The sequence below is a fragment of the Contarinia nasturtii genome, unplaced genomic scaffold (assembly GCF_009176525.2).
Source record: "Contarinia nasturtii isolate CC-2019 unplaced genomic scaffold, AAFC_CNas_1.1 Cnas_scaffold_78, whole genome shotgun sequence".
Lineage (NCBI taxonomy): Eukaryota > Metazoa > Arthropoda > Insecta > Diptera > Cecidomyiidae > Contarinia > Contarinia nasturtii.
The window spans coordinates 4270180-4292709 of NW_022197436.1; the positions used below are offsets into that span (position 1 = coordinate 4270180).

Consider the following 22530-nt stretch of genomic DNA (forward strand, 5'->3'; position numbering starts at 1 on the left):
CCGCTCCGCATTTTTCGTTTCATTCCAAATAATAATAATCTGGAATAAAATATATTTCTGCATCCGCAACAATATTTATTTTTCGCCGTGCATATTTTATTGTTTGGGTGCAGGGTGTGGAATGAATAATGGAGACCGAACCGAAAAAGTGACTAATAAAATATAACCAACGCATTTTCCATATATACCGACAATGAATTAAACCGACAAATGAATGATCACACAATAAAAATGGAGTCATCAACAAAATTCCGTAAATTCTCTCATCAGCATTTTTTCTGTCTCTCTCTCCTTTCCCGTCTCACTTTTCGATTGTTTCGTTTTATGTTTCTTTGAGCTGCTTTAGGCGTTCATTATAATTATTTTTGCGCGATTTTATTTTTTGCATGCATTTATTGTTTAACTAGTCGTTAAAAACTTTCGAAACATCTACCACTCGATTTTCTTCCTACTTTCAAGTTCAATATGTAATATAATAATGAAATTATTAAAATTTCACCTGTGAATGGCTAGAAATTATGGAATGGCGAATAATCAAACGCATCGATTTGCAAATCGAATATTGAATTGCATGGTTTTTTACTGCAAGCAATTAGTTTTTTTTTATGTTCGTATGTGAAATTTCTGTAATTGTATTAATTTACAGTTTTAACTGTTGTTTACGATGAAAAAATGATTAAGTACAAGAGTTTGCAATATGATCGGCGTGTGCACTGAACTCTATTGAGTAAAGGTTAATGCGTATTTTTTTCATCATTTTAAATTGAAACAATGAAATTCCAACACAGCGTCTCACTTTTATTTCATATACAAACACATGCCAACAATTTGTGCGGGTGTTCTGTTTATTATAATACGATTGCATCACAAACTTTCATCATGAATTCCAAGTATATATTGTTATGTTACTTCCTCTCCGCCTCTCCCCCCATAACACTTCTCTTAAGCGATGACTCAACCAGTATGATTTCCACAAAGGAAAAGAAAACAAAAAATTATTGCGTAATTTATTTTCTAATTTGCAATACACCGTATTCTCGATATTTTTTTTATTGGAATCGTCCAAAAACGTAATCTGTGTATTTGTCGCCGTTCGACACGCAACCATAATTGAAGCTATAACAGTATTGAAATGGGTCATCGGGATTCGGTGAAAAATTTCGTTTGTTTAAGAAAAAAAAGATGTACCATTTTAATTTTCCGGTCGATTGAGACCAAAAATGATATACTAAAAATATGATAATCAATGAAGAGAATTTATATGTATCGTACAAAGGACGGTTTTCTTTGTTCGCACCGTTATGGTGCGACTCATTATCGATTATTTGATATTTTTTTCTCCCATTATATTTTATGGTTTTTCATTCTTTTTTTTTTGTTTAATTTTTATGATTCATCCGAAATTATATTGTGCAAAGCGGTGCAATGTTGACTCAATTTCATTTGTGGTTTGTTTGATTTGGGTTGATGGAAGAAAAGTGAACATGGAATAGAGACGAGGTATATTAAGTGTGGACACTTGCCACATTCTTTCGATCCAAAGGCAAAAAAGTACGAAAAAATATTTAATTTAAATTCCAAGGGAAAAAAGCATAACGTCAAAATATTTCCAATTTTGTGTGAAACACGATGTGAGCTTTACTCACGAAAAAATACGGCACATTATTTTTCTAAGATAAAATACTTGTAAAAAAAAGGACAGTACAGCAAATATTTTGTTTTTTTCTTGTGTTCCGATTTCGTTGTGCACTTTCAACTTTGTTCGTTAAATTACATAAAATAATCGAAAACTACAAAAGACTTCAATATATACCAAACTGATGTGGTAATATTAGTGGATGTACAAACATAACAAAAATGTGTGCAGATCCTTTTTCATTTTGTGGTTCGCAGTAAAAAAAAACATTTCAAGTGGATCTTTCCCTTTCTATCTCTGAAAAGAAATGCGTTACACTTTTTTTCTTGTATGCACGCACTCTCCATCCCCCCGGAATTTCTCATTGAAAATCTCACTGTGCAAAAATTTAATGGCTTTGTCAAAACACAAATGTACACTTTACCTTGCGCGTAATTATAATTTTCAGTTTTCATCAAATAAAACTTTATTCAATTAAAATGATACGGACGTCGACAAATTTCAAAATATACTGAGTTCTAGTATGTCTTGTTGACGAACCTCGATTCGCTTTTGCATTTATGTTTCTGTTTTTGCTCTCGTTCCTGTGTGTGACACACACACACACTGTTTAGATGTATGTATGCAGCATCTCTCTCAGTCGCTCTCTCTCTCTTTCGCTTTTTCATTTCGTCATCATTATAAAAGGAACATAGAAAAATATTTTTTCTTCAGTTGTCTGAACTCTTTATTAATATGTTTGCTTTTTTATTCAATTCATCGTTTTTCGAAGCAAAAAAAAAATGTCCCAACGATGTATCTTTCTCTAGTCAAACTCAGAATGCTATTTGCACAAATTAGGGGAACCGCCAAATCAAATAAATTTTATGACAATAAATAAGCATCGTTGCCGAATCATACGCAGAAGTAATTATTTGAATAATGTTCATGTCATTTGAAAGACCGTACACCATTTATTTCTAGAATCGAATCTATCAAATGCATTTGTTATATTTGTCAATAATGGTGAATTGAATGCAAACAAGTTTGACAGTGGATGATGAAAGCAATGTAGCCATCAAACACACTGACGGTGGAATTGTAAATTAACACTTCCGATAAAATCAATTGCATCGGATAAATCAAATTTCGAGTATTTTCCGCTATGAATTATTAAAGCGGAAATACGTGGTTTTATCACCAAATTATTCATCATCGATTTGCAAAATTGTTAATAATTTTCTTCGCAATCTAATCATTATATGTCTATGATGTGTATTGGTTGTATCTTTTGCCAAATCAGAAGAGAAAAAATAATAATAATAATCGAGGTGAACACGAAAAGTGAATAAACATTCATTTCTGATATAAAAATAGATATGATCCGTGGGCTGATTATTTTTCATAGTGAGTTGTTTCAGAATCTGAATCTGAAATTCAGATCCAAAGTGAAAAATTCGGTTTCGTTTACGCATTCCAATAATCTATTTTCCGAATGGCATAAACATTTTTTTTATCGCCGCTTATGAATTTTCTTTTCTAGTCGAGTTGAGTGCCACTGTTTTGTATATTTTATGTGAGATTAAGTGCAAATTTGGTAAACACATTCGATCAATTGAAGTATTTAATGGTAGCGAATATTCGATTTAAATCGCAATTTTCGATATGCATTCTCAGACACACACACATATCGAATGCTTTTAATCAGTGTTTGCACACTTTGAAAATGTCTATCAAACATTTTCGAAACGCCATAATTTTCCGTTTGAATATTAATTCTGGAATCTAATTTTTATTGATGTGTGAAGATGCGGTGAACACAAAATTAACGTGAATATATTCCGTGATACACACGTAAATCATATGAAATGTCAATGTATACGTACACACGTTCGATCTTAATTTAAATTTTTGATGCCATTTCGCACTGTTCAACTCTCAAATGTGCAAATATTCGTACACCACTTACGCACGAAAATGTGCGATACAAACATTTATGGCAGAATTGGGGCAACCGTGCATGAATGACAATTGTTACATTCACACACTCATTTTGATTGAATGAATTTTTGCCTAGTTTCGTTTACTCCCCAAAACTCAATTCAAAATTCGGAGTAATTAATTAAAATTGTTTGTAGTGAAATGCATATTTCATTATTTGCAAAAAGATACTTGTGCCGTTTAAGCGCAATATATTGGTGACAAGCGCGCGAAGCAGTTGATGTTTATCGCCCCAAAAACATGATTTATTCATTCACATACTTTTCGTCTATAGTATATGGGTGTGATCGTTATTTCTAATGTTGCAATGATTTTAATGTATGTTGGTATTTTGCTATTGACTATACTGAATCAAACAGCCAATTTCGGTTTTAGCTGGCTGCTTCTTTTTTTTGCGCTTCTGTGCGGCCTATGAAAACAGCAATAATTGTTCTATCACGTTTCATGCATTTATCGTTGCCGTCGCTGTTCTTCGCTTGCCACTTTTCAGCGTATTCCAAATGTATGTGTGTGTGTTCCAATAGGAATTCATTTAGTCTCGGTGTTTTGCATTTTTGCACTCTTTCTATTGAAGAACATAAAAAGCATTTTAATACATTTGCAAAAAGGACACGGTACTTAAATCGACGAGGACGATGATGGCGACGATGTCAAACACGACGAATTCGGCCAAATATAAAAGCCGAAACTCATTCATACATATGCAATTAAATAGACGCGACACAAATGTTAAAATGTTTATACATGTTTTGTTCTCTGTTGGTTGCTGTTGCATAAAATGCCGTGTGAACAACCGTAGAGCATTTTGTATAATTTTCCACACACACACACAGGACAGAAAATGTATATAATACATAACACAACCAATTTAATATACACACATACGATGTGCAAAACGATAAAAGCACGCATTAAAATGTATGGCAACGCAATTTTGAACTTGTGCCACATCGTCGTTGCCTATATACATTTGTTCCCTCTTTCGCTCGCTCGCGCGCTCGTCTCAAGTCTAAGATATTCGGAGAGATAGCACCAATTGAGAATCTCAAATAGAATGGCACTAAGAGGACAGAGAGAAGCTGGTAAAATGAACCAAATGAACGGTGTCGAGCCAACTTAAATGTGAATCATTTAGACAATTTGTATGCATGCAATGACAGTATAACGATTACAAATGATTTTATACGTTAACATGAGTTTTAAATATAATCTTTGTGTCATATAAATGATACGAAGAATTAAATTTTGATTTTATTATGTTTGCTATATTCTTAACTGTGTGTTTGATTGTCGTTGTTGCTATCTCGGTACTACAATAGCTACTGTTGCCGTTGCTATAGCTAATATATTCGAGAACCGAAGCGAAACGAACAAATTCCAAACGAGGTTTGTGTGTTTGTCATTATGGTATATCAAAACTATTTATAAAACGGTTCATTTCAAAAAATTCATGATTCATTTTGATGATTAATTAATTGTACAAAAGTAACAACAAACATTTCATACTTTTCATCATGCTCACATTCATAGCTACTTTATTTATAGAAATTCTAACAACCTTAGTCCAATTTCTTGCATTTCTTTTCGTTTATGATTTTCAAAAACTTAGAAAAATATGGGATTAGATGAATTTTGATCACAATTCTCAAGGGGGAAATTAATCAAAAGTTGTTGCAAATTTCAGTAAATGGTTCTGGTCCAATCCTTTCCTATCATGTTATTCAACTTCAATTGAAGAATTCTATATTTATAAAAATAAGTTGCCTTTTTTTGGATTTCAATTCAATTCTCATCCATTCAACTTTACGTTGAACTGGATGCATTATCATAAAAATAAACATGGATACATTACAAAACTCTTCCAATTTGTTTTGAAAGTGCACGGTAAGCAGAGTGCAAACAAAACTGTGGCTGAAAAAGAAAGTGTAAAACACAGAATCACCGGAAGAACTGGTACAATTGATTAACTTTGTGAGAAATTGTTACATTTTGTAAGATTAAGATGTGGCAAACGAACCGAAAAGTGCTTACTTATGTACAACTGACGAAAAAAATCATCTGGATTTTTAACTGTTTCAAGATCATAATCCGTGTTAAGTATTGCATGCTCTATGTGTCACACGTTGATTTCGCAACAATTTCTTTTTGAAAATCATTTCTTCATACTAAGAATGTATTTAACAAAGGATAAATACGCGTGACATACCAAGATGTGAAGAAATTCATACATAGCATCAAATGCGCAGATATATTTGAATATTTTATGAAATTTGTTCGTGATAAGATTGATGTTAAGAAGGCCTTGTATTGGTAGAAAATCTCATTTTTTTACTCGCTTACTACTATTCTCACAATTTAAAAAAAATTACATTCATTATGAACGATACTCATGCCCGGAAATAAATGTGTATATGACAGATAGGGGAAACAAAAAAATCGGATGAGTCCATTTTCACAAAAAAAACGGCTGCAACAATTGAAAGTGAAGTAAAAAAATAGAATTCTCTCTCTCTCTCTATCCGTAGGCGATATGATTCGCATTAATTTTGCGTATGAATGCGCCCAACTCACAATTCGGTGTTCCAGTGAGAGTTTGTATGCGTGATTCATTAAACAAAATCAATAAGATTAATCGAATTTACCGAAACTTTAGCCCCCAGTGTACAAATCGTTGTGAAATTATGTATCAACATTCATTAATTTTGAATACCAATATCTCTCTCTGTGTGTGTTCAATATGCTATTCAATTCATTGTTATTATGATTATTGTATTTGGTGAATGAGAAAGAGATAAAGGACACTTTTGCTGATTAATGAATTGCATTAATAATTGAATGAGATATTCGTATCCGGTAGTTAAACAAAACCGCGCATCGTACGCATCCCCAATCAATACAATGTGTCATGAGCGGAAAATGTCGAGAAAAAAAAGTAGCAGCGGCTACATGAGCTTTTGGCAAAACAAAAACATGCGATGACATACATTTGCAAAACAATAATAATAATCAAGGCAAAAAATACACTATTTGTTATGCGAGTTTTTTTTCGATCACATACTGACGCTTATTTCAAATCTAAATCGAAATCAGAACAAAATCTTTCTGTAAAAAAAAAAATCGGTGGCATTACATTTGAATGCTCACAGTTTATATCTCGTTCACTCACATCAGATACATGGTTTGATGCTGTGGCATAAATTGAATGAGCCTGCTTACAATAGCACACAATGAACAGAACGGAATCGTCGCCGGCAAGTCATATGTGATTTGGGATTTCAATAAATTATTATTATCAAGAGTTATGGGCATTTTACTGATGTCAAATTGTCAGATCAAAATCACACGTAAATATCATGTCGCTTTTCATACACTTCGTCAGCATTTATATGATGCGAATGGAAATTGCTTATGGCACTCGCTTCTATTCATATGAACGATTTCCTACATATATACGCACGCCCGTACACATTACATGGAAAAATTACGAAACAGTCAATTCTTTAAAACTCACATACATTTGATTTACGCCCGCAAAAGGAAACATTTCACATTCTGTTTACAATGTGTATACTAAATAATGATTTAAACGTATTATTTTGTTTCTTATGCTGTTTACAAATTGAGCTAATGTTACTAATTTGCCAGACGGAATTCTCTCACCTTCTTATCAAATGCGACTCATATTCGGCTACATATAACCACATTGAATTTTGTTTTACCAAATATTTCATTTCAATTTACCACAATTAATAGACTCTTACGAAGGCCCACATTTGTGGTATATGCTATCGTCAATACTCTATCTATCTAATTTTCTCTGTCATCGTCATTTTTTCCTTTCTCATTACCGTCGGTTTGATTATGTGCGAATGAATGTGGCGCATACGAAAGTCGAAAGAGAGATAGAGAGAGAGAAAAATGCTTCGATATGCATGGCGTATATTCAAAAAGAAGGCACGCGCGCGACCAGAAAATTTAATGTACGGAATACATGATCCGAAATCGTAAGTGATGGTGAAAATAGACGTCGAAAAATAAAATCATTCGAAAACCGCAATATGGTCACCACGAATTTAGTATACGGTCATTTTAGACGAAGGTCATTCCGAATTTTTTTCAATATAAATGAAGCCGGTGCAAATGGAAATAGAACATTTTAAATACATTTTGTATACTGAATTCCTTTTGAATGTTCACGTTTTATATACCATCAATTATAGAGATAATACCGAACACAGACCAGTCCAAATAAAATCAACGATAATATTTGGAATTTGTTGAATGATCACACGTTAGTCAAACGTTAAATGATGCTTGTTTGACATTTGGATGAATCATTTGATTTACTGTGATTCACATGATTCAAAGTTTTATAATTGGTGTCTAGCCCACTAGATTGCTTCCTTTGTTTATTTTTAAATTTCCTAAAATCAATGGCATTTTTGAAATTGCGGTGTAATTTCAGTAAGTATGATCGTTTATGAAACGATCAAAGTCATCGTGCTGAAAAAAATAATATATGCACAACATTTCGTAATTAACAATGCATGTTTGCGGTGTTGGTATACCTACGTTAGACAAGGTTGTATATATGATTTTATGAACTGCGAATGAATATTAAACGGATGCACTACTATATGTGCAATCGATAAAAAAAATATCATCGTCATCATCAAAAGAATTATTGACGAATGAGACAGGTCGTAGGATGAAAGAGAGACGAAAAACTAGTAAAAAAAAGCCTTAGCTTCTAACTAAAATTCAACCAAATGTACATTGTACACGAAAGCACACGTTGAAGCACATTGAAGAGATTGTAAATTTTGTGTGATTCACAAAACATATCAATTGTATATCAAATATATGTTCCCCGGTTTCGTTTCTATTTGTTTTATGAGTGAAAGGCATAAAGGAATAGATGGAGAGAGAGAGAAAAAATGGAAGACAATGAATGAAAAGAAGTTGAAAATAAGTCATTATTAACTAGAATGAAGTTAGTTAAATAAAATGTTACTTTTCACATACACAACCGAGCTTTGAAATACAGAGTGCCTTTTTTTCTGTCGGAAATTTGAGTATCTCGTTCAAAATAAATCGAATATGTCCGACCATGTTTTGGAAAATTATGTAGTTCACACTATAAATTTGGTCTTTGGCTTTTCGGTAGCTTTTTGTATTTTGAAAGTATGCATTAAAATCGCTTTCTATATATGTGTGTATGCAATAGGAAAAATGGAGGGGGTTGAAAGTGTTGCTCTGGACCTTCGTTAAAACGTTAAGTAAGCACGACGAAAATGAGAAAAGGAGATCACACACAGCTGAAAATGCAGTAACCGGACTATCATAGCCAAACCCGACACAAATACAGCACAAAAACACCGATCAAGACAAGAAAATGTGTGCATTAGAGAGTGAGAATGGTTGGGTGAGCGAGAGAGAGAGAGAGAGAGAGAGAGAGAGAGAGAGAGAAAGAGAAAGGATAAGACAAAATGATTACATCCAAACGAAATAAAGTGAGCACAGCAGAAATAACGGTGAACGCTTTTGGCTGCGAATCGGAAACCATTTATAACTTACAATGTCCATACATTTCCAAAATTTATAGTTTTTTGATTTTTCCAGATTAAAACGAATTGAAATGTTGTAAAATTTATTGACCGATCGAGCAAATACAGTATGTGTATATATCTATGGACACGAGATATGGGATGGCTCAGATTTTCTCGTTTCCGTTCATTTGGATTGTATACACATATCGGTCAATGCGACAGCGATATATCTATGCGCTATGCCATTACTGCGTACTTTTTTCCTCCTTTTCAACATTATTCCATCCCGAAAATTCGTTCACTTTTTCAATTGTGCTAATACATAGTTCTGTGTGTGTATGTCGGTGTGTGTGTGTGTGAAATCTACGATGCATTCTATTAGTGTAAGTGTGTCAAATAAATGAAGTTGGAGCACTAACTCAATCTTGTGACACATTGTCAGCATACTTTTTTTCCCCGTATCTTTGGCACTTTTTTTCGCTACAACATTTGCACTTCGACATATTCGCTGTTGGCCCGATTCCCTTATTCCGTTACCAGTGATGGTGATGACGATTCGAACATTTTCTGTTCATCATCCAACTAGATACTTCTTCGTGTGCCGGAAACTACAAATTGCACTGTAATCAGTCTACTTTTTATATGAACGATGAACGTACAGCTCAATTTCATTACTCATTACTCACTGCCTGATTCATTTTGACTCTTTTTTTTTTTCTTCCATTGCATATGCAATTGCATTTCTCTTGGTATTTTTCGCAGTTTGTTTCGCATTCGTTTCATTTTTTTAGCCATTAAACAAGAGGAAAGTTTATCGCATCTATCGGTTATTATTGAATCCAATCACATAAATATGAAGTTGGTAAAAGAGTTGGAAGTGAACAACATCTGCCCTTCTCTTGTTTTTTCCAAGATTTTTCCATATGCTATGAGTTGTTGGTCAATGCAAAAAGTGAGAAAAACGAATGCGTACGATTATTATCAGGGAAAATACGCTGAATGAAATCATCGTCAACGGATGACTTGATATAGGTTATGCAATAATGATTCATTCGAGTGCGCATAATGACAATACACATTGATCGATTTTTGGAATTTTTTTTTTGTCGTGCTAGTAAGCAAAGTACTGCCATATCCTAAATATGGAAAATCCAAGCTTTTGCTTTCGTATAAAAAACGCACGGGATTTTTTTCTAGAAATCTCAAGTGCACACAAAAATGTGCACTGTAAATCAATGTTCAAATGTGTACTGTAGATCGCTTAGACAGGTGTGTAATAAACAGCATTATAGTGCATCAGTCTAATAATAGACAGAGTTTCGCTAAAATAAATAAAGCACAATATTTATATAGAGGAAATTCGGATGCATTTATACAACACTAACAACAATAACAGAAATTATTGGTGCGGGATATTGGCATTCATATTCGTAACGGATGTTTGCAATGCGCTCAGTCAGCGAAGTAACAAGAGAATCGCCAAAAATTCAATATGAATATCCAAAAATGAATGCGAAACTGAATTTCGTAGCATGCAGTGTCGGACGTCGGTGCTCTTTTATTGAACATCTGAGAAAAAGCTTTTCTTAAATGTAATCTCCACACAGACAAATTTATTAATTTTTCATTTTATTATCTCTTTTGAGACATCATTTTATTTTATTGGCATAAAAAAAATATTTCAATATCATGCAGCTAAAATTATACAATCAATAAACAAATTTCTTCATTTTAAAAATGATGCGATGAAGTGTCACATTCATTCTCGTATATTCATACATGAAATGAATAATGTATTGTTTGGCAATGGATTTTAAATGCAATTTTCGAAATCGTACGTTATGTTAAAATATTTAAAGAATATGTTTAGTATATAAATAGCCGTACAGATTGTGAGATTTAGTCTCAAAATATTTGTTGAAAATGTCATGAAATACTTTACGCATGACATGCATTCGAGAAGAGTATTTTCACCATTCGTATACACATTCAACGTTTATACTTGCCAAACGAAACAAAAATATTATTTACATTTGTAATTTTCAAACAATTTACTTTTACACTAAAGTACAACAGTTCAGTTTACACAAATGATATACGCATTCGCATCTATGTAGAGTGGCTGATATTTGTTGTGTTATTTTATTTTTGCGCTCTAATGCCAAGCCTGTTTGTCGTAGTCCAAAATTGGAGTTCTACTTTCGGACGTGTGTGTCAGGGGGGGGTGCGTAGAGCGTATATATTATCGTTGGCAGTTTCCAGATTGACACGACCATTGGCTAGGGGGCAACCGCGATTTTAAATATATAGAAATATAAACAAATTCAGGAGATTTCAACGAATTCAAGAGCTATCGAGAGATATGAACGCAAATTTACATTTTTGGGAGATATTGTCAGATATTCTGATCAAAAAATAACTCTGGATGTGGGCTTTGGTGGATCCTCAGGATGGACCAGACTATGGTTTGACTATGCCCTGGCCCATCCTGAGAGTCCACTTCCAGAACTGGGAGCGTTCTGATGATCCTGAGGATCCACCAAAACCAACTTCCAGAATTGAATACTTTGAGATATTGTGAGTTATAATTGAACACTTTGAGATATTTGAGTTTTAATCAGATTTTAAGAATAAAGTTAAATGTTGGTGGATAAAAAAGCGTGGTTACCCTCTAGACCATTGGGTAGGCGAGAGAATCTGGCTCAAAAATCCCTAGCAAAGCGAAAGATCCCTTGGAAATCGGAAGAATTTCGAAAAACGAAAGATATATCAAGAACAAAGATGATGAACAAAGCTGCGGAAAGGGGATGCCCTTGACCCGTTCGGTCTGACTTTGTATTAGTTATCTTGATTATTTGTCTGCCACCAGATCCCATAATTATTTATTCTTTCATAATAATAAAATCACAATTGTAAGATTCAGCTATTTTAAGTGATAAAACAGTCGTGAAATTGTTTCTAAACTTGCTCTCTAATATTATTTCGTATTGTCAGTAATATTAGAATAATGAAAAAAAAACGTTGTATTTATTTTTATTCTACATTTACAATGTTTTGCCGATTTTTCTGACTTTGTCAAAGATAATAAACTGTTGACGGCTGAATGAATGATATTCGCGTTATCGCCATTTGAAGACGACGAAGTATTTATTGTCAAGCCTCATGACCTCGTAGCTTGTCACATTCCATTTTTTGATGTCATGTTGAATCGATGCCACTTTTTATGTGCAATGAAAATCATTTTACCACTCAGGCTGAGTGACTCAGCAAAGTAAATTGCTGAATGAAATGAATGTGTCAAAAAAAGAGTACTCTGGCCATGTGAAACACTGACGTGGTAATTTTATCACTTTTTCCGATTTTTCTCTTTGCATCGTCTAATATAGTTCACATCTTCTAGTCACCCAAAAATAATAAGATTAATTTATGAAGAAAAAAAATCGGAGAAAAAAAGAAACAAAATTCGATTCAATGAAATGTTCAACCTTTTTTTATGCTTTTTTTATTTCTAAACACAAGCTGTGTTCGATACATTTTTTTGATGACTTTCTACAGAAAGATTGCACATTGCTTTCGATTCGGGTGTCAATTTTTCATATATAGGAGGTATAATGGAGCTTGGCATTTTAAATTTATTACTGTCAATAAAAATCTTTTTGATTTCTACTTATACATTGATCGGTGTTGAAGCTTTAACTATTATAAAGATTTTTTGTCCTCTTTTCACTTTTAGCAACAAAAAAAGAAAACGAAACAAAATTAAAGGTGAATGTAGTATTACTACCGATGGGTGACCGTCTTGGAATTTACACTTGGACCAGAAGAAAGTAGTTTATAAATACGTGTTCAAATCAAATAATAATGTTTTTTTTTTTTGCTTTCATAAATGTTGTACTCTCAATTATTTATACTTTTAGAAGAGTTCACTCAAGGCAAATTAAATTGATACTCGATTCGTTAAGGAGAACGATAGTTTGGCGTCTCACAATTCGTTGAATTTGTGTTTCACTTAGATTTCCTGTGTTTGATTTTGGCTTGAACTTTCGATACTAGTGCAAGGTAACATTTTATCTACATTTTTTCAGACAGTTGAATTTATTACGAGCTTTTTAACTTGAAGTGCTTTGGCCTTTAGCCTTTTCACATTACAATAATTCAGTCGGTCTAACTTGCACTGGGCTACGTATGTAATTTATCGGCATTGAGAGTGAGCTACATCTGTTGAAATCTTTAGTATTAAATCGATTTGAGGTGAAATTGTGATTTGCACATTTATATTGATAGTGATAATTAACACTGGACCTTCGACTTCATGGCAACAAAATTTCCATTTAAGGACATACATCATTTTCAGAATAAAAATTCGCATTTGGAGTTCACAGTGTGTATAGAAAAATGGTTTGAAGGAAATCTTGTACGACAATTCTGATAAAAGTAAACGATAAAGTTAGTTAGACTATACATATGCCACCATAGAGGCAACTTTCGTGCAATGTTTTTGGGATAGTCTAATATCTATAGTCAATTGAAAGGAGGTTGGGAATTTGTGATGCAACGGGTGTTGTACTCCTCTTATTTCTGATTTATTTACACCTCAGCTAGTTGAAAAAAATTCATACAACCGCCGATTAACAATCTCCCATTCTCTTTTCGACAAAATGTTTATGCACGTTTTTTTTGGTTGATTTTTTTGTAATTTTTTGGAAAATAGTTTGTGAAAAGTACAACATCAAAAACGTTTTCATTTAAATGCGTGCGTATTATTACAGTTTAAACATAGATTTATAGGACCGTGCATTTTCGAATTGAAAATATCCAGAAACACAAAGTGGAGTTGGTTTTTATCTAGAATGTGTATGTTGTTTTTGTATGATGATGTTTTTTTATTCGTGGGGAAATAAAAAAAAAGTTTTACATTGTAAAACGAACTTTTCCGTCCGAATAGTATTGATTGTTGATTGTTTATTTTAAGGGTATGGATTCAAATTTGATTGAAGAATGTATATTGTATACTGTATTTAACGCTCAAGCTACGCTTATTTTTTTAAAGACAAATGGCCATGATAACTCACATCGATAACCATGGAAAATCGCGTTTGACCAAATTTATGAGGAATCCTATCCACGCACACTCGAAACAGGATCTTCACAACCTGGTTGATCAATTTTTCATCACCGATCTGTGAAAGGTCATCTCTCATCACTTAAAGAATTTTTTAATGTTAATGTGTCACTTAACGAGTTAGTCAAAACTATTTTTACGTTGATTCTCCTGACGTTATTTTTACGCGCTTAAACTTAAAGTGGTGTAAATGAAAAAATGCGTAAAGCCACTGCCCATAACAATACGTTTCCCTTCACACTACGTGCGTGCAGAAAAGTAAAAATGATTCGAAAAATAATACAAAAATATACAAAAAAAAACTCCAATTGCAACAGAAATACATACAATTTGCATTCAACAATCAAGCATACTCAAAAACAAACTATTCAGAGTATTTATATTACAAATGATCTCTCACCATTATCGACAGAGGAAATGTTGGGACAAGGTAATGTATATAGCACTGAATGTACTCTCGCACATTTAATTTCAACATACAATGTCTGTGTGCAATAGCTATAGTGAACCGAAAACACAAAACGCACTCATTCTCATCGAAACAAGCGAGGTGTGGAAAATGCAATGGAAAATATATAACAACCGAATCGATGAATAAAAGAAAACACTCCGCATGGACGATGAAGGGATGAAGGGACACAGTTTTGATGTGGGTGTTTGTGAGTGTGTTTAAGCGAATTGGAATTTTTCAACCGGATTTTGCGTCACATTTGTTTGCGATTTTCATACAAAGTATTGTTCCCATTGAATTTGTAATTTAATATGTACACCGATGCATTTGCAGTGAGTGTAAATGCGTATTGTTGATGTGTATAGCAAACCCATTGCACACACAAATATCAATATCGAAACACTTGTACAACAAGAACTTTAATTCCTGTTAATAGCATACGATTGTTGACGATAGCCAAGCCGATTTTAAATTTGAGTTGATTTTCGAATGTGTCTCATTTTATTTGTTTATACATTGAATATTTCGATATTTATTTCGGAAAACTTTTCAATTTTTCGCTCGTCCACTTATTTTCTTTGCCTACATCTGATACGTTAATTTTCAAAATTTTCTTTTTACTTCACGGTTTTTTTTTCGTTATACGAGTAGTTTGTATGATCAATGCGATTATCTCATTTGATAAATTTGATGTTACACTTCAATAACAGCGGAATATTTATATTTGGCCATTTTCATCGTAGATATGGACGAGTCCAAAACTGCACACGTAGTTTGCCCATGGTGTTTTAAAATGGTATTTTATTTGTGGCTATTGTTCAATTACAATCAATTCAAGTGTATTTTATCGATTACGTTTATGGGCAGTCGGCAAATAATGTATTTTTCGTTTGCAACTGACTCCCTTTCAACGTTCATGTGTTGTGTGTTGAATCCGTTGCATTAATACAACATGCACGCGAATACATATAAATAACGACCAACTGAAGCGATCAGAGAAAGTGTGTGTTTCATAAGAGCAAAGGGCATAAAGAAACACACAAACAAACACATATGGTCGGCTGAGAGAAAAAGATAGACAGAGCGAGAGAGAGCAAGAAAAAAACCGGATAACAAATCCGACAGAGGTAAAAATATTAGTAGTACCTGCAAAAACATAATGCCGCTTTAAAGCGAAAAATAAAATAAAAATAGGAGAAAAGAGTTGTGTTTGGTCGGAAAGGAAGCGGTACACGCTGAACGATTGCAACCGGCTCTCTAGTGATCGGGACCGACAAAGTTGGTCTTACTTCTGTTGATTTCACCATTGTTGTTTGTGCAATTCTATCCTCTCACCTCCCCAGTTTTGAGCGCTGTTACTTTTTTCCAATTTTTTTATACTTTATTTCTGTTCTCTTTTCACTTTTTGTCGCTTGCTTCACGTTTCCGTTGAAATAATAATAATTATACGACAAATGTGGTAAATGTTGAAGTGTGTCCCGTTCCACCAAAACGGAAATGCACGATGAAGGAGAAAAAAACACGAAATAACATGAAAACACAAACAAGAGGCAAAACAAAACAAATCTATTATTGGAATTGTCGTCAAGGAAATAAAAGCCAGCAAATCGAACGAAATGAACAAGAAGATAGAAGGGACAGAGAGAGAGAGAGAAAGAGATGGTGCCGAGCAGTCAGACAAATGAGGAAAAGTGTCCCAAGTGGTTGGGGATGCTTTGACTCTGAGCACGAAACTAATCCAATAAATAAAATTGCTTTTCTCATTGCTGAATGCTCGTTTTTGCTCCCCATTTCATTTTCAATTATTAAGCAGCATATAAAGTGTGCATTCGCAATGCAATGTTATTATTGGTGTTGCTGTTGCTGTTGCAGCCGGTTTTGTATTTTATGTTTTGTTGCTTGACATTGTTGTAATTTGCGCCGTTTCTGGTTTTTTTTTATTCATTAATTTCTACACGGCCGAACAAGTTGTACGAACTTATATTGGTTTGATTTTACAGTAACAGATTTTTTGTTTGTGACAAAATCAAATGAAAATTCAACCATGCCATATTCTTTGTACCAAAGTTTCCAAAACCAAAATATGTAAATTCTCGAAACATTAACACATACTGTCCATAACAATAAATATGTCACCATTTATTTTAATTATAATTTCCTGTTCAGGAGGCGGCAGCGCTTTTGGCACAGCAAACATTTCCTTTTGCTTTGTCTTGGCTGTGTGATATATGATCGTGCTCGTGGCACTTGAACATTTTTATAGCAACAGTGGTCATCACCAATGTGATGCCATGAATATGAATATTTGGTTTGCGAAATGAAATGAACAATAAACAATCAAGGGCCAGTCTCGGACTGTGTGTAGTGCATGATTGTAGATTGAGCTTCGGTTTTTGAAACGAATGGGGATGTAATATAGCAAATAAGCCAAGTGAAAATCAAAAAACATCGCTTGAAATTTATTAAATACATATATTCTCGGTTCGTCCGGCCTCAAAACCACTTTTTCCATATGTTATTAAAAGCATATATTATTGACAGAAATGAATGAAACCAGAACAAATGTGCGCACGTTTTTAGCGAATATGTGTGTTTTCTTCTTCGTATTTCTCCCATTTTCACGAAACTCAACCGGTACTCAGTTTGGTTACTTGAACGAACGAATGAGCCAGCCGACGAAAGAAAGGTCACAGAACAAAATAAATTGCTTATACACTTCCATTTACATGGTGCATGTACCGGACACAGACATTGGTAACAAACCGTGATCCCCCACCACTATATTTTCATGAAATGTGAAAACAATTCAATTTACACCATCACTGCTAACAAAATTAAAAAAGAATAAGAACAAATACTATGCGAATGCTTAAAGAAGAATGTCCGAATGTCAAATGGACAACGCCGACAAAAGTAAATGAACATACCAAACTATACAGATCTTTTGACATCTAGTGTGTCTGCACCGACATTCATATCATCAATTGGAAATATCCAAATGCATCTCATTTTTAAAAATGTCTTTTACCCAATTATTTATAGCTTGTAATGATAAAATTTTATGAAAAGGAACATCTATGGAAAAATGATTTTTGGTAATTTTTTTTAATAAAATGGTCGCCAAATTGCAAAAATCTCTAATAAAAAGCAGTAGCCACAAAAATGGAAAAATGTCACCGAAAAAATAGAAATTCAGTGAATTACGGTCCAATCCCAATTTCCCGCTTGCTATCTCTTTGGATGTAGTCATGGCCTGAAAATGCCTATGTAATTTACATATAAACGAGTGAGACTCAAACATGTTCTTCTTTTTCCATCAAATATACCAGTGGCGCCACCAATTTTACATATAAGCGCATACAAAATTTTCAATATGGCTGCGTTCATGAGATAGAAAATTTCGTCTCATTCATTTCCGCCCCATGGATGTAGTACACCCTTTCGTCGGAATAAGTCAATGAATTATCGATATTTTTCAAAATGAAAAATTATTGATTTTTCATGTAAATCCCCTGGCTCTAGATTTATCACGGAGCGTTATAATGGGCTGAATTATGACTGAATTCATTGACATATACGTGTCAGTAGTGGCACCACAACACTTTACACAAACTACTATAATTCACGGTCAGTAGATTTTGACTATTTGTTGAATTAAATAAATTTCTGCTTGATTTTTGGTGTGTAATCGATATGATTCATCCCAATTGGTATTTTTTTTTTGCTATAAGTGTTTGGCGGACTGTAAATTGAAATGGTTCAGAGGTCACATATATATGTGCCTATATCTTACAACACAATACAATTCGAATACCATTGAAATATGATAACGCTTAACGGTTGTGCGTGAATGGAAGAAGGAGAAAAAAAAATGAAAAAGGTGAAAGGTAATTTTCTTTCTGTTTATGTACCATATTTTATATTCAATGTTGACCTTTTTGCTGTTCATTCGCGCACTTACGAAATACATGGCCTGAGGAAAGAGTTATTGACATTCGAATGAAGAACATGCTCACCCAAAAATGTGCTTACACATTTCCCTTATTTTGCAGACACAACAATCACAATAAATATTATGGTAGTGTATACTCGGTACATACTGTTCGGTCATTTGTTTTTTTTTTTCTCGTGCTTTTATCAAAACCATATTACACATAAAAATATTGAAGTAAAAGCAGTAAATTGTATAAAAATGGCAGCAAATTGGCTTCATCGATTTGGCCCATTTACTAGTGCGAGATTTCTTTTCATTTTTTTTTTTTTTTCAAATATGTTTGACTTTTCTTCCTTCTTTGTAGTTTTTCGTTTTACCAAACATTTCGTCTGCATTAATAATGTATTATCCATTTTATCCGCTATAGAAAAAGTTTTTCTCCTTCCAAACTATCCTCAACGAGTAAAAAAGAATGCGATTTTTGGCTAAATGCTTTGATGTACTTTTCCGTCTTTTCAAGAAAGACTATTGGTTCGAAGTTGAACACATTTGAATAGGTAGTCAAATTCCGGTCGATGTCAAATTTCAAAAAGTCACTAAAATGTACAGATTATGTACAACCAACAATTTTTTTATCGAACTTTTAGTATTTTTTTAAATTAACAAATCAATACACGGAATCTTTTACCTGAAATTTGCATTAAAGAATATCGCATTAAAATGTACAAAATATGTACAATTCAAATCAACCAGGAGATTTGAAAAATTCCAATTGAGTCACTCTCTGGAGCCAAAAGTTCAAAAACCAAAAAAACACCCCGCAATAATTTCATACAAATACGATTTATATGTAACACTGACGCCCTTCTATCGTCAGCGGATATTTTAAGGTCTGAAATGACTGAAAACGACGGGAAGTAGGCAATTGTGATTTTATGATTTTTTGAAAGTCTTTTTTATTCGAACTTTAGTCTCTCTCTTCTTTTAAATCCCCTGAAAGCTGGAAATTAAAAAAAAATCCCGTAAACCAATGAGGGCGTGAGAGTTACATGAAATTCCAATTATTACGGGATGCAAAAAGTCACTCTACGGAAAAAAAATTACTCAAAATATGTACAAAATTAAAATAAATTTGAAAAAATGCTTGGGAAAAATTTGGAAACAAAATTTTCGGGAATTTTGCTCGTGATACGTATTTCGGGAAATCGTGCGGCCACTACTCAGAAATATTTTTAAAAATCAGCAAATATTGAAGCATATGAAAGTATTTGAACAATGAATCTTAAACTGTCGAACCATTTACTATTTATCATAAGAATGTGTGATTTTTTGGAAGAACCGTGCATTATTTCAAATGTTTTAAATAAACTCAGGAAGAGGGATTCTGGGCATCTTTAGAATATCAAGTTAATACTTGAATGGCAAAATTAACGCTGAAAAATTACCCACTATTAAACAAAAAACGTTCCGGCTTTAAAACATATCGGAAAAAAACTCATTCGCCTTTTTTGAAGATGCCATATCAAGTATGAAATAATTCACTTGCAATTTAAATAAAGCATTAGTTGATGCAATTAGTGTACGCACTACGCAATAACTTGCATCAAAAATTCTTGTTCCATTAAAAGCATAAAATATGGAGATATTTTTGAACTGACGCTCGGAAATGTTTTTTCGTCGTTCGAAAAATGTGTCATAAATTCCTTGTTTCATCTGAAAAGCATTCTTTACACTTAAGATTCAAATCAACAATATATGAAAACTACAGCCGTACTGTTTATTGATATTTTCATATTTTACGAATAGATTGCTTTAAAGCAACAAAATCTATGAATTTTCAATCAGTTTCATTTTACATCGAAATAATAATTCAATTCAAAAAAACATTGGCAGTTAGATTCAAAACAAATTTTCATACAAAACGGTCACGTTTTGATTTTAAATGATTCAAAGTGATATGAAATAATTCCATTTTACTCGTAATAGTAATTCAAACCGATTTATTTTAATTTGATTGATTCCATTGGAATTGGTGTCTCCCCTAGCGTATGGCATTTCACAGGAGCAGATGTTATGTTTTACAGTATAAAACTATTGAATATCAATGCAATATAACATCGATTATACAAGTTTTAAGTTTTTATTTGCCATTGCAGCTTCACACTATTTTTTTACAATTCTTAGTCGATTCATTGAGTTTGTCACATGATTATATGTTTAATGGTTTAAAATTGCTGCATCGCTGTCTTGTTGTCTGTCGTCAGTTTTTCCAATTTCATTATCAATATAATAAAACATATTTTTGCGCTCATTTGAGCACCAACAACATGAATGATGCATATCAAGTGAAATTTCATTTTGCATCGATCTATGGTAAACGTAAAATTGTTGAAACGAAGAGACGGCAAACAGAGTGCAAAAGAGAGAGAAAAAGTTAAATATTCATCATGTGCCGTGCGCGCCTAACTTTTAAATTAAATATTTTCCATGGAGTCTGTTGTGAGCGCGGAAGCGCGTTCGTTTGCTTCAAACAACCAAGTCTATTATTAAATTAAAATTAAATATTGCTTCATAGAGTGATTCAACAAAGCGTTCGTGTACACTAAAGCGTGAATGTATGTTCGTTATGCTGTTGTATTTCACAACGCTTCAAAATCCAACATTCATTCCGTTCTCTTTTGTTCTAGTACATTTCTATCTGTTGAAAAGAGTTCCCTTCACAGTTGAAATATTAGTTTGAATAATTTCCTATTCTTTGAATTTTGTGCATTCTTTCTTTCGGCACGTTTCTTTTATTCCATTCGTTTTCAGTATTTCGCTTCGTTCAATTCAATCCACGTTAACGGCATTTTTTTCTTCGTTTTCGATCTTCTTCTCTTCTTTTTTTTTCTTTTCTTGTGTACAAATGTTGTTTTTAATTCTTTTATTGCATCCCTGCTCGTCAGTAAGTTTGTTCGTTTTGTAGGTTGAGATCGTATGCAATATTATGCAATCATACCTTGAGTTGGTAATAAATTTGAGAGATTAATGCAAACTTTTCAGCACATACACTGCTCAACAATTTCTTCCTCGTTTTCTCGTTTTGACCTCTGGAACGAGAAAATATTCGCGTTAAGTTGAAATGCATACGCAATTTCTTTAGTCGTGTGGAAACTTTCATTCATCTACTTATACTCTCGTCTACAAATTAAAATAAAATGAAAACTGCTCTACACCAATAACACCAACTTTTCCAATTCGTTTGTCGTAAAAGTAGCAAGAGATAAACATCGTTATTTTTATTGCATTCTAAGGTAAAGATCACTGAATGTCAATGGTTATTTTCACTTTTTGTTACCCTTCCAAATCGATATTGATGTCAAAATCTATGTTTTTTTATTTATAGTCATTCTCTCATTCTGAAGACATTATCTAAATCCGATTTTTAAATTACGATACTGATAAATTGTTAGGTATAATTTAAAAAGCTTGATATGCTTTCCCATCTACGGAGTATGAATATTTTTTGACGTAATTATACTTTTTCCTGTGCAGAAAAGTAAGAAAAATGTAAACTAGAAACTTATCTTGAGGTAAATGTAATAGAGATAAACGGAATAAAAGCACTAAGGCTGGCGAAAATGTTTTCGAACCTACACATTGATATAACTTTAACATTTTCGTTTATTTTGCACTTCTACAACTTCAAATTATTCTACATCTAAATAAAAGAGATTTTCAAAAGTTTAAAATATAGATTCGGACCGCTTTCAAAACGTTTGGAATAATTTTTGGTCATCCATAGAACATGGAACTGTTGTACACCGCATATTTCTACCAAATTGATGGTAAATTCACATTTCTGACAGATGGCAATGT

At 33.1% G+C, this 22530-nt stretch overlaps 1 protein-coding gene across 4 annotated transcripts in view; it reads right to left on the bottom strand.

Annotated features, from left to right (window-relative positions):
* The window catches only part of LOC116338793 (putative cyclin-dependent serine/threonine-protein kinase DDB_G0272797/DDB_G0274007), a 144024-nt gene that overhangs the window by 25806 nt on the left and 95688 nt on the right, over window positions 1-22530 (bottom strand). The window contains exon 1 of one of the 4 annotated variants that reach the window (XM_031764301.1): window positions 2061-2106. The exons of the other annotated variants lie outside the window; for them this stretch is intronic. Within the exon in view, the coding sequence (XP_031620161.1) occupies window positions 2061-2091 (31 nt within the window). The 5' untranslated portion in view covers window positions 2092-2106. Of the gene's footprint in view, window positions 1-2060; window positions 2107-22530 lie in introns of those variants that run through there. 4 annotated transcript variants of the gene reach the window in all.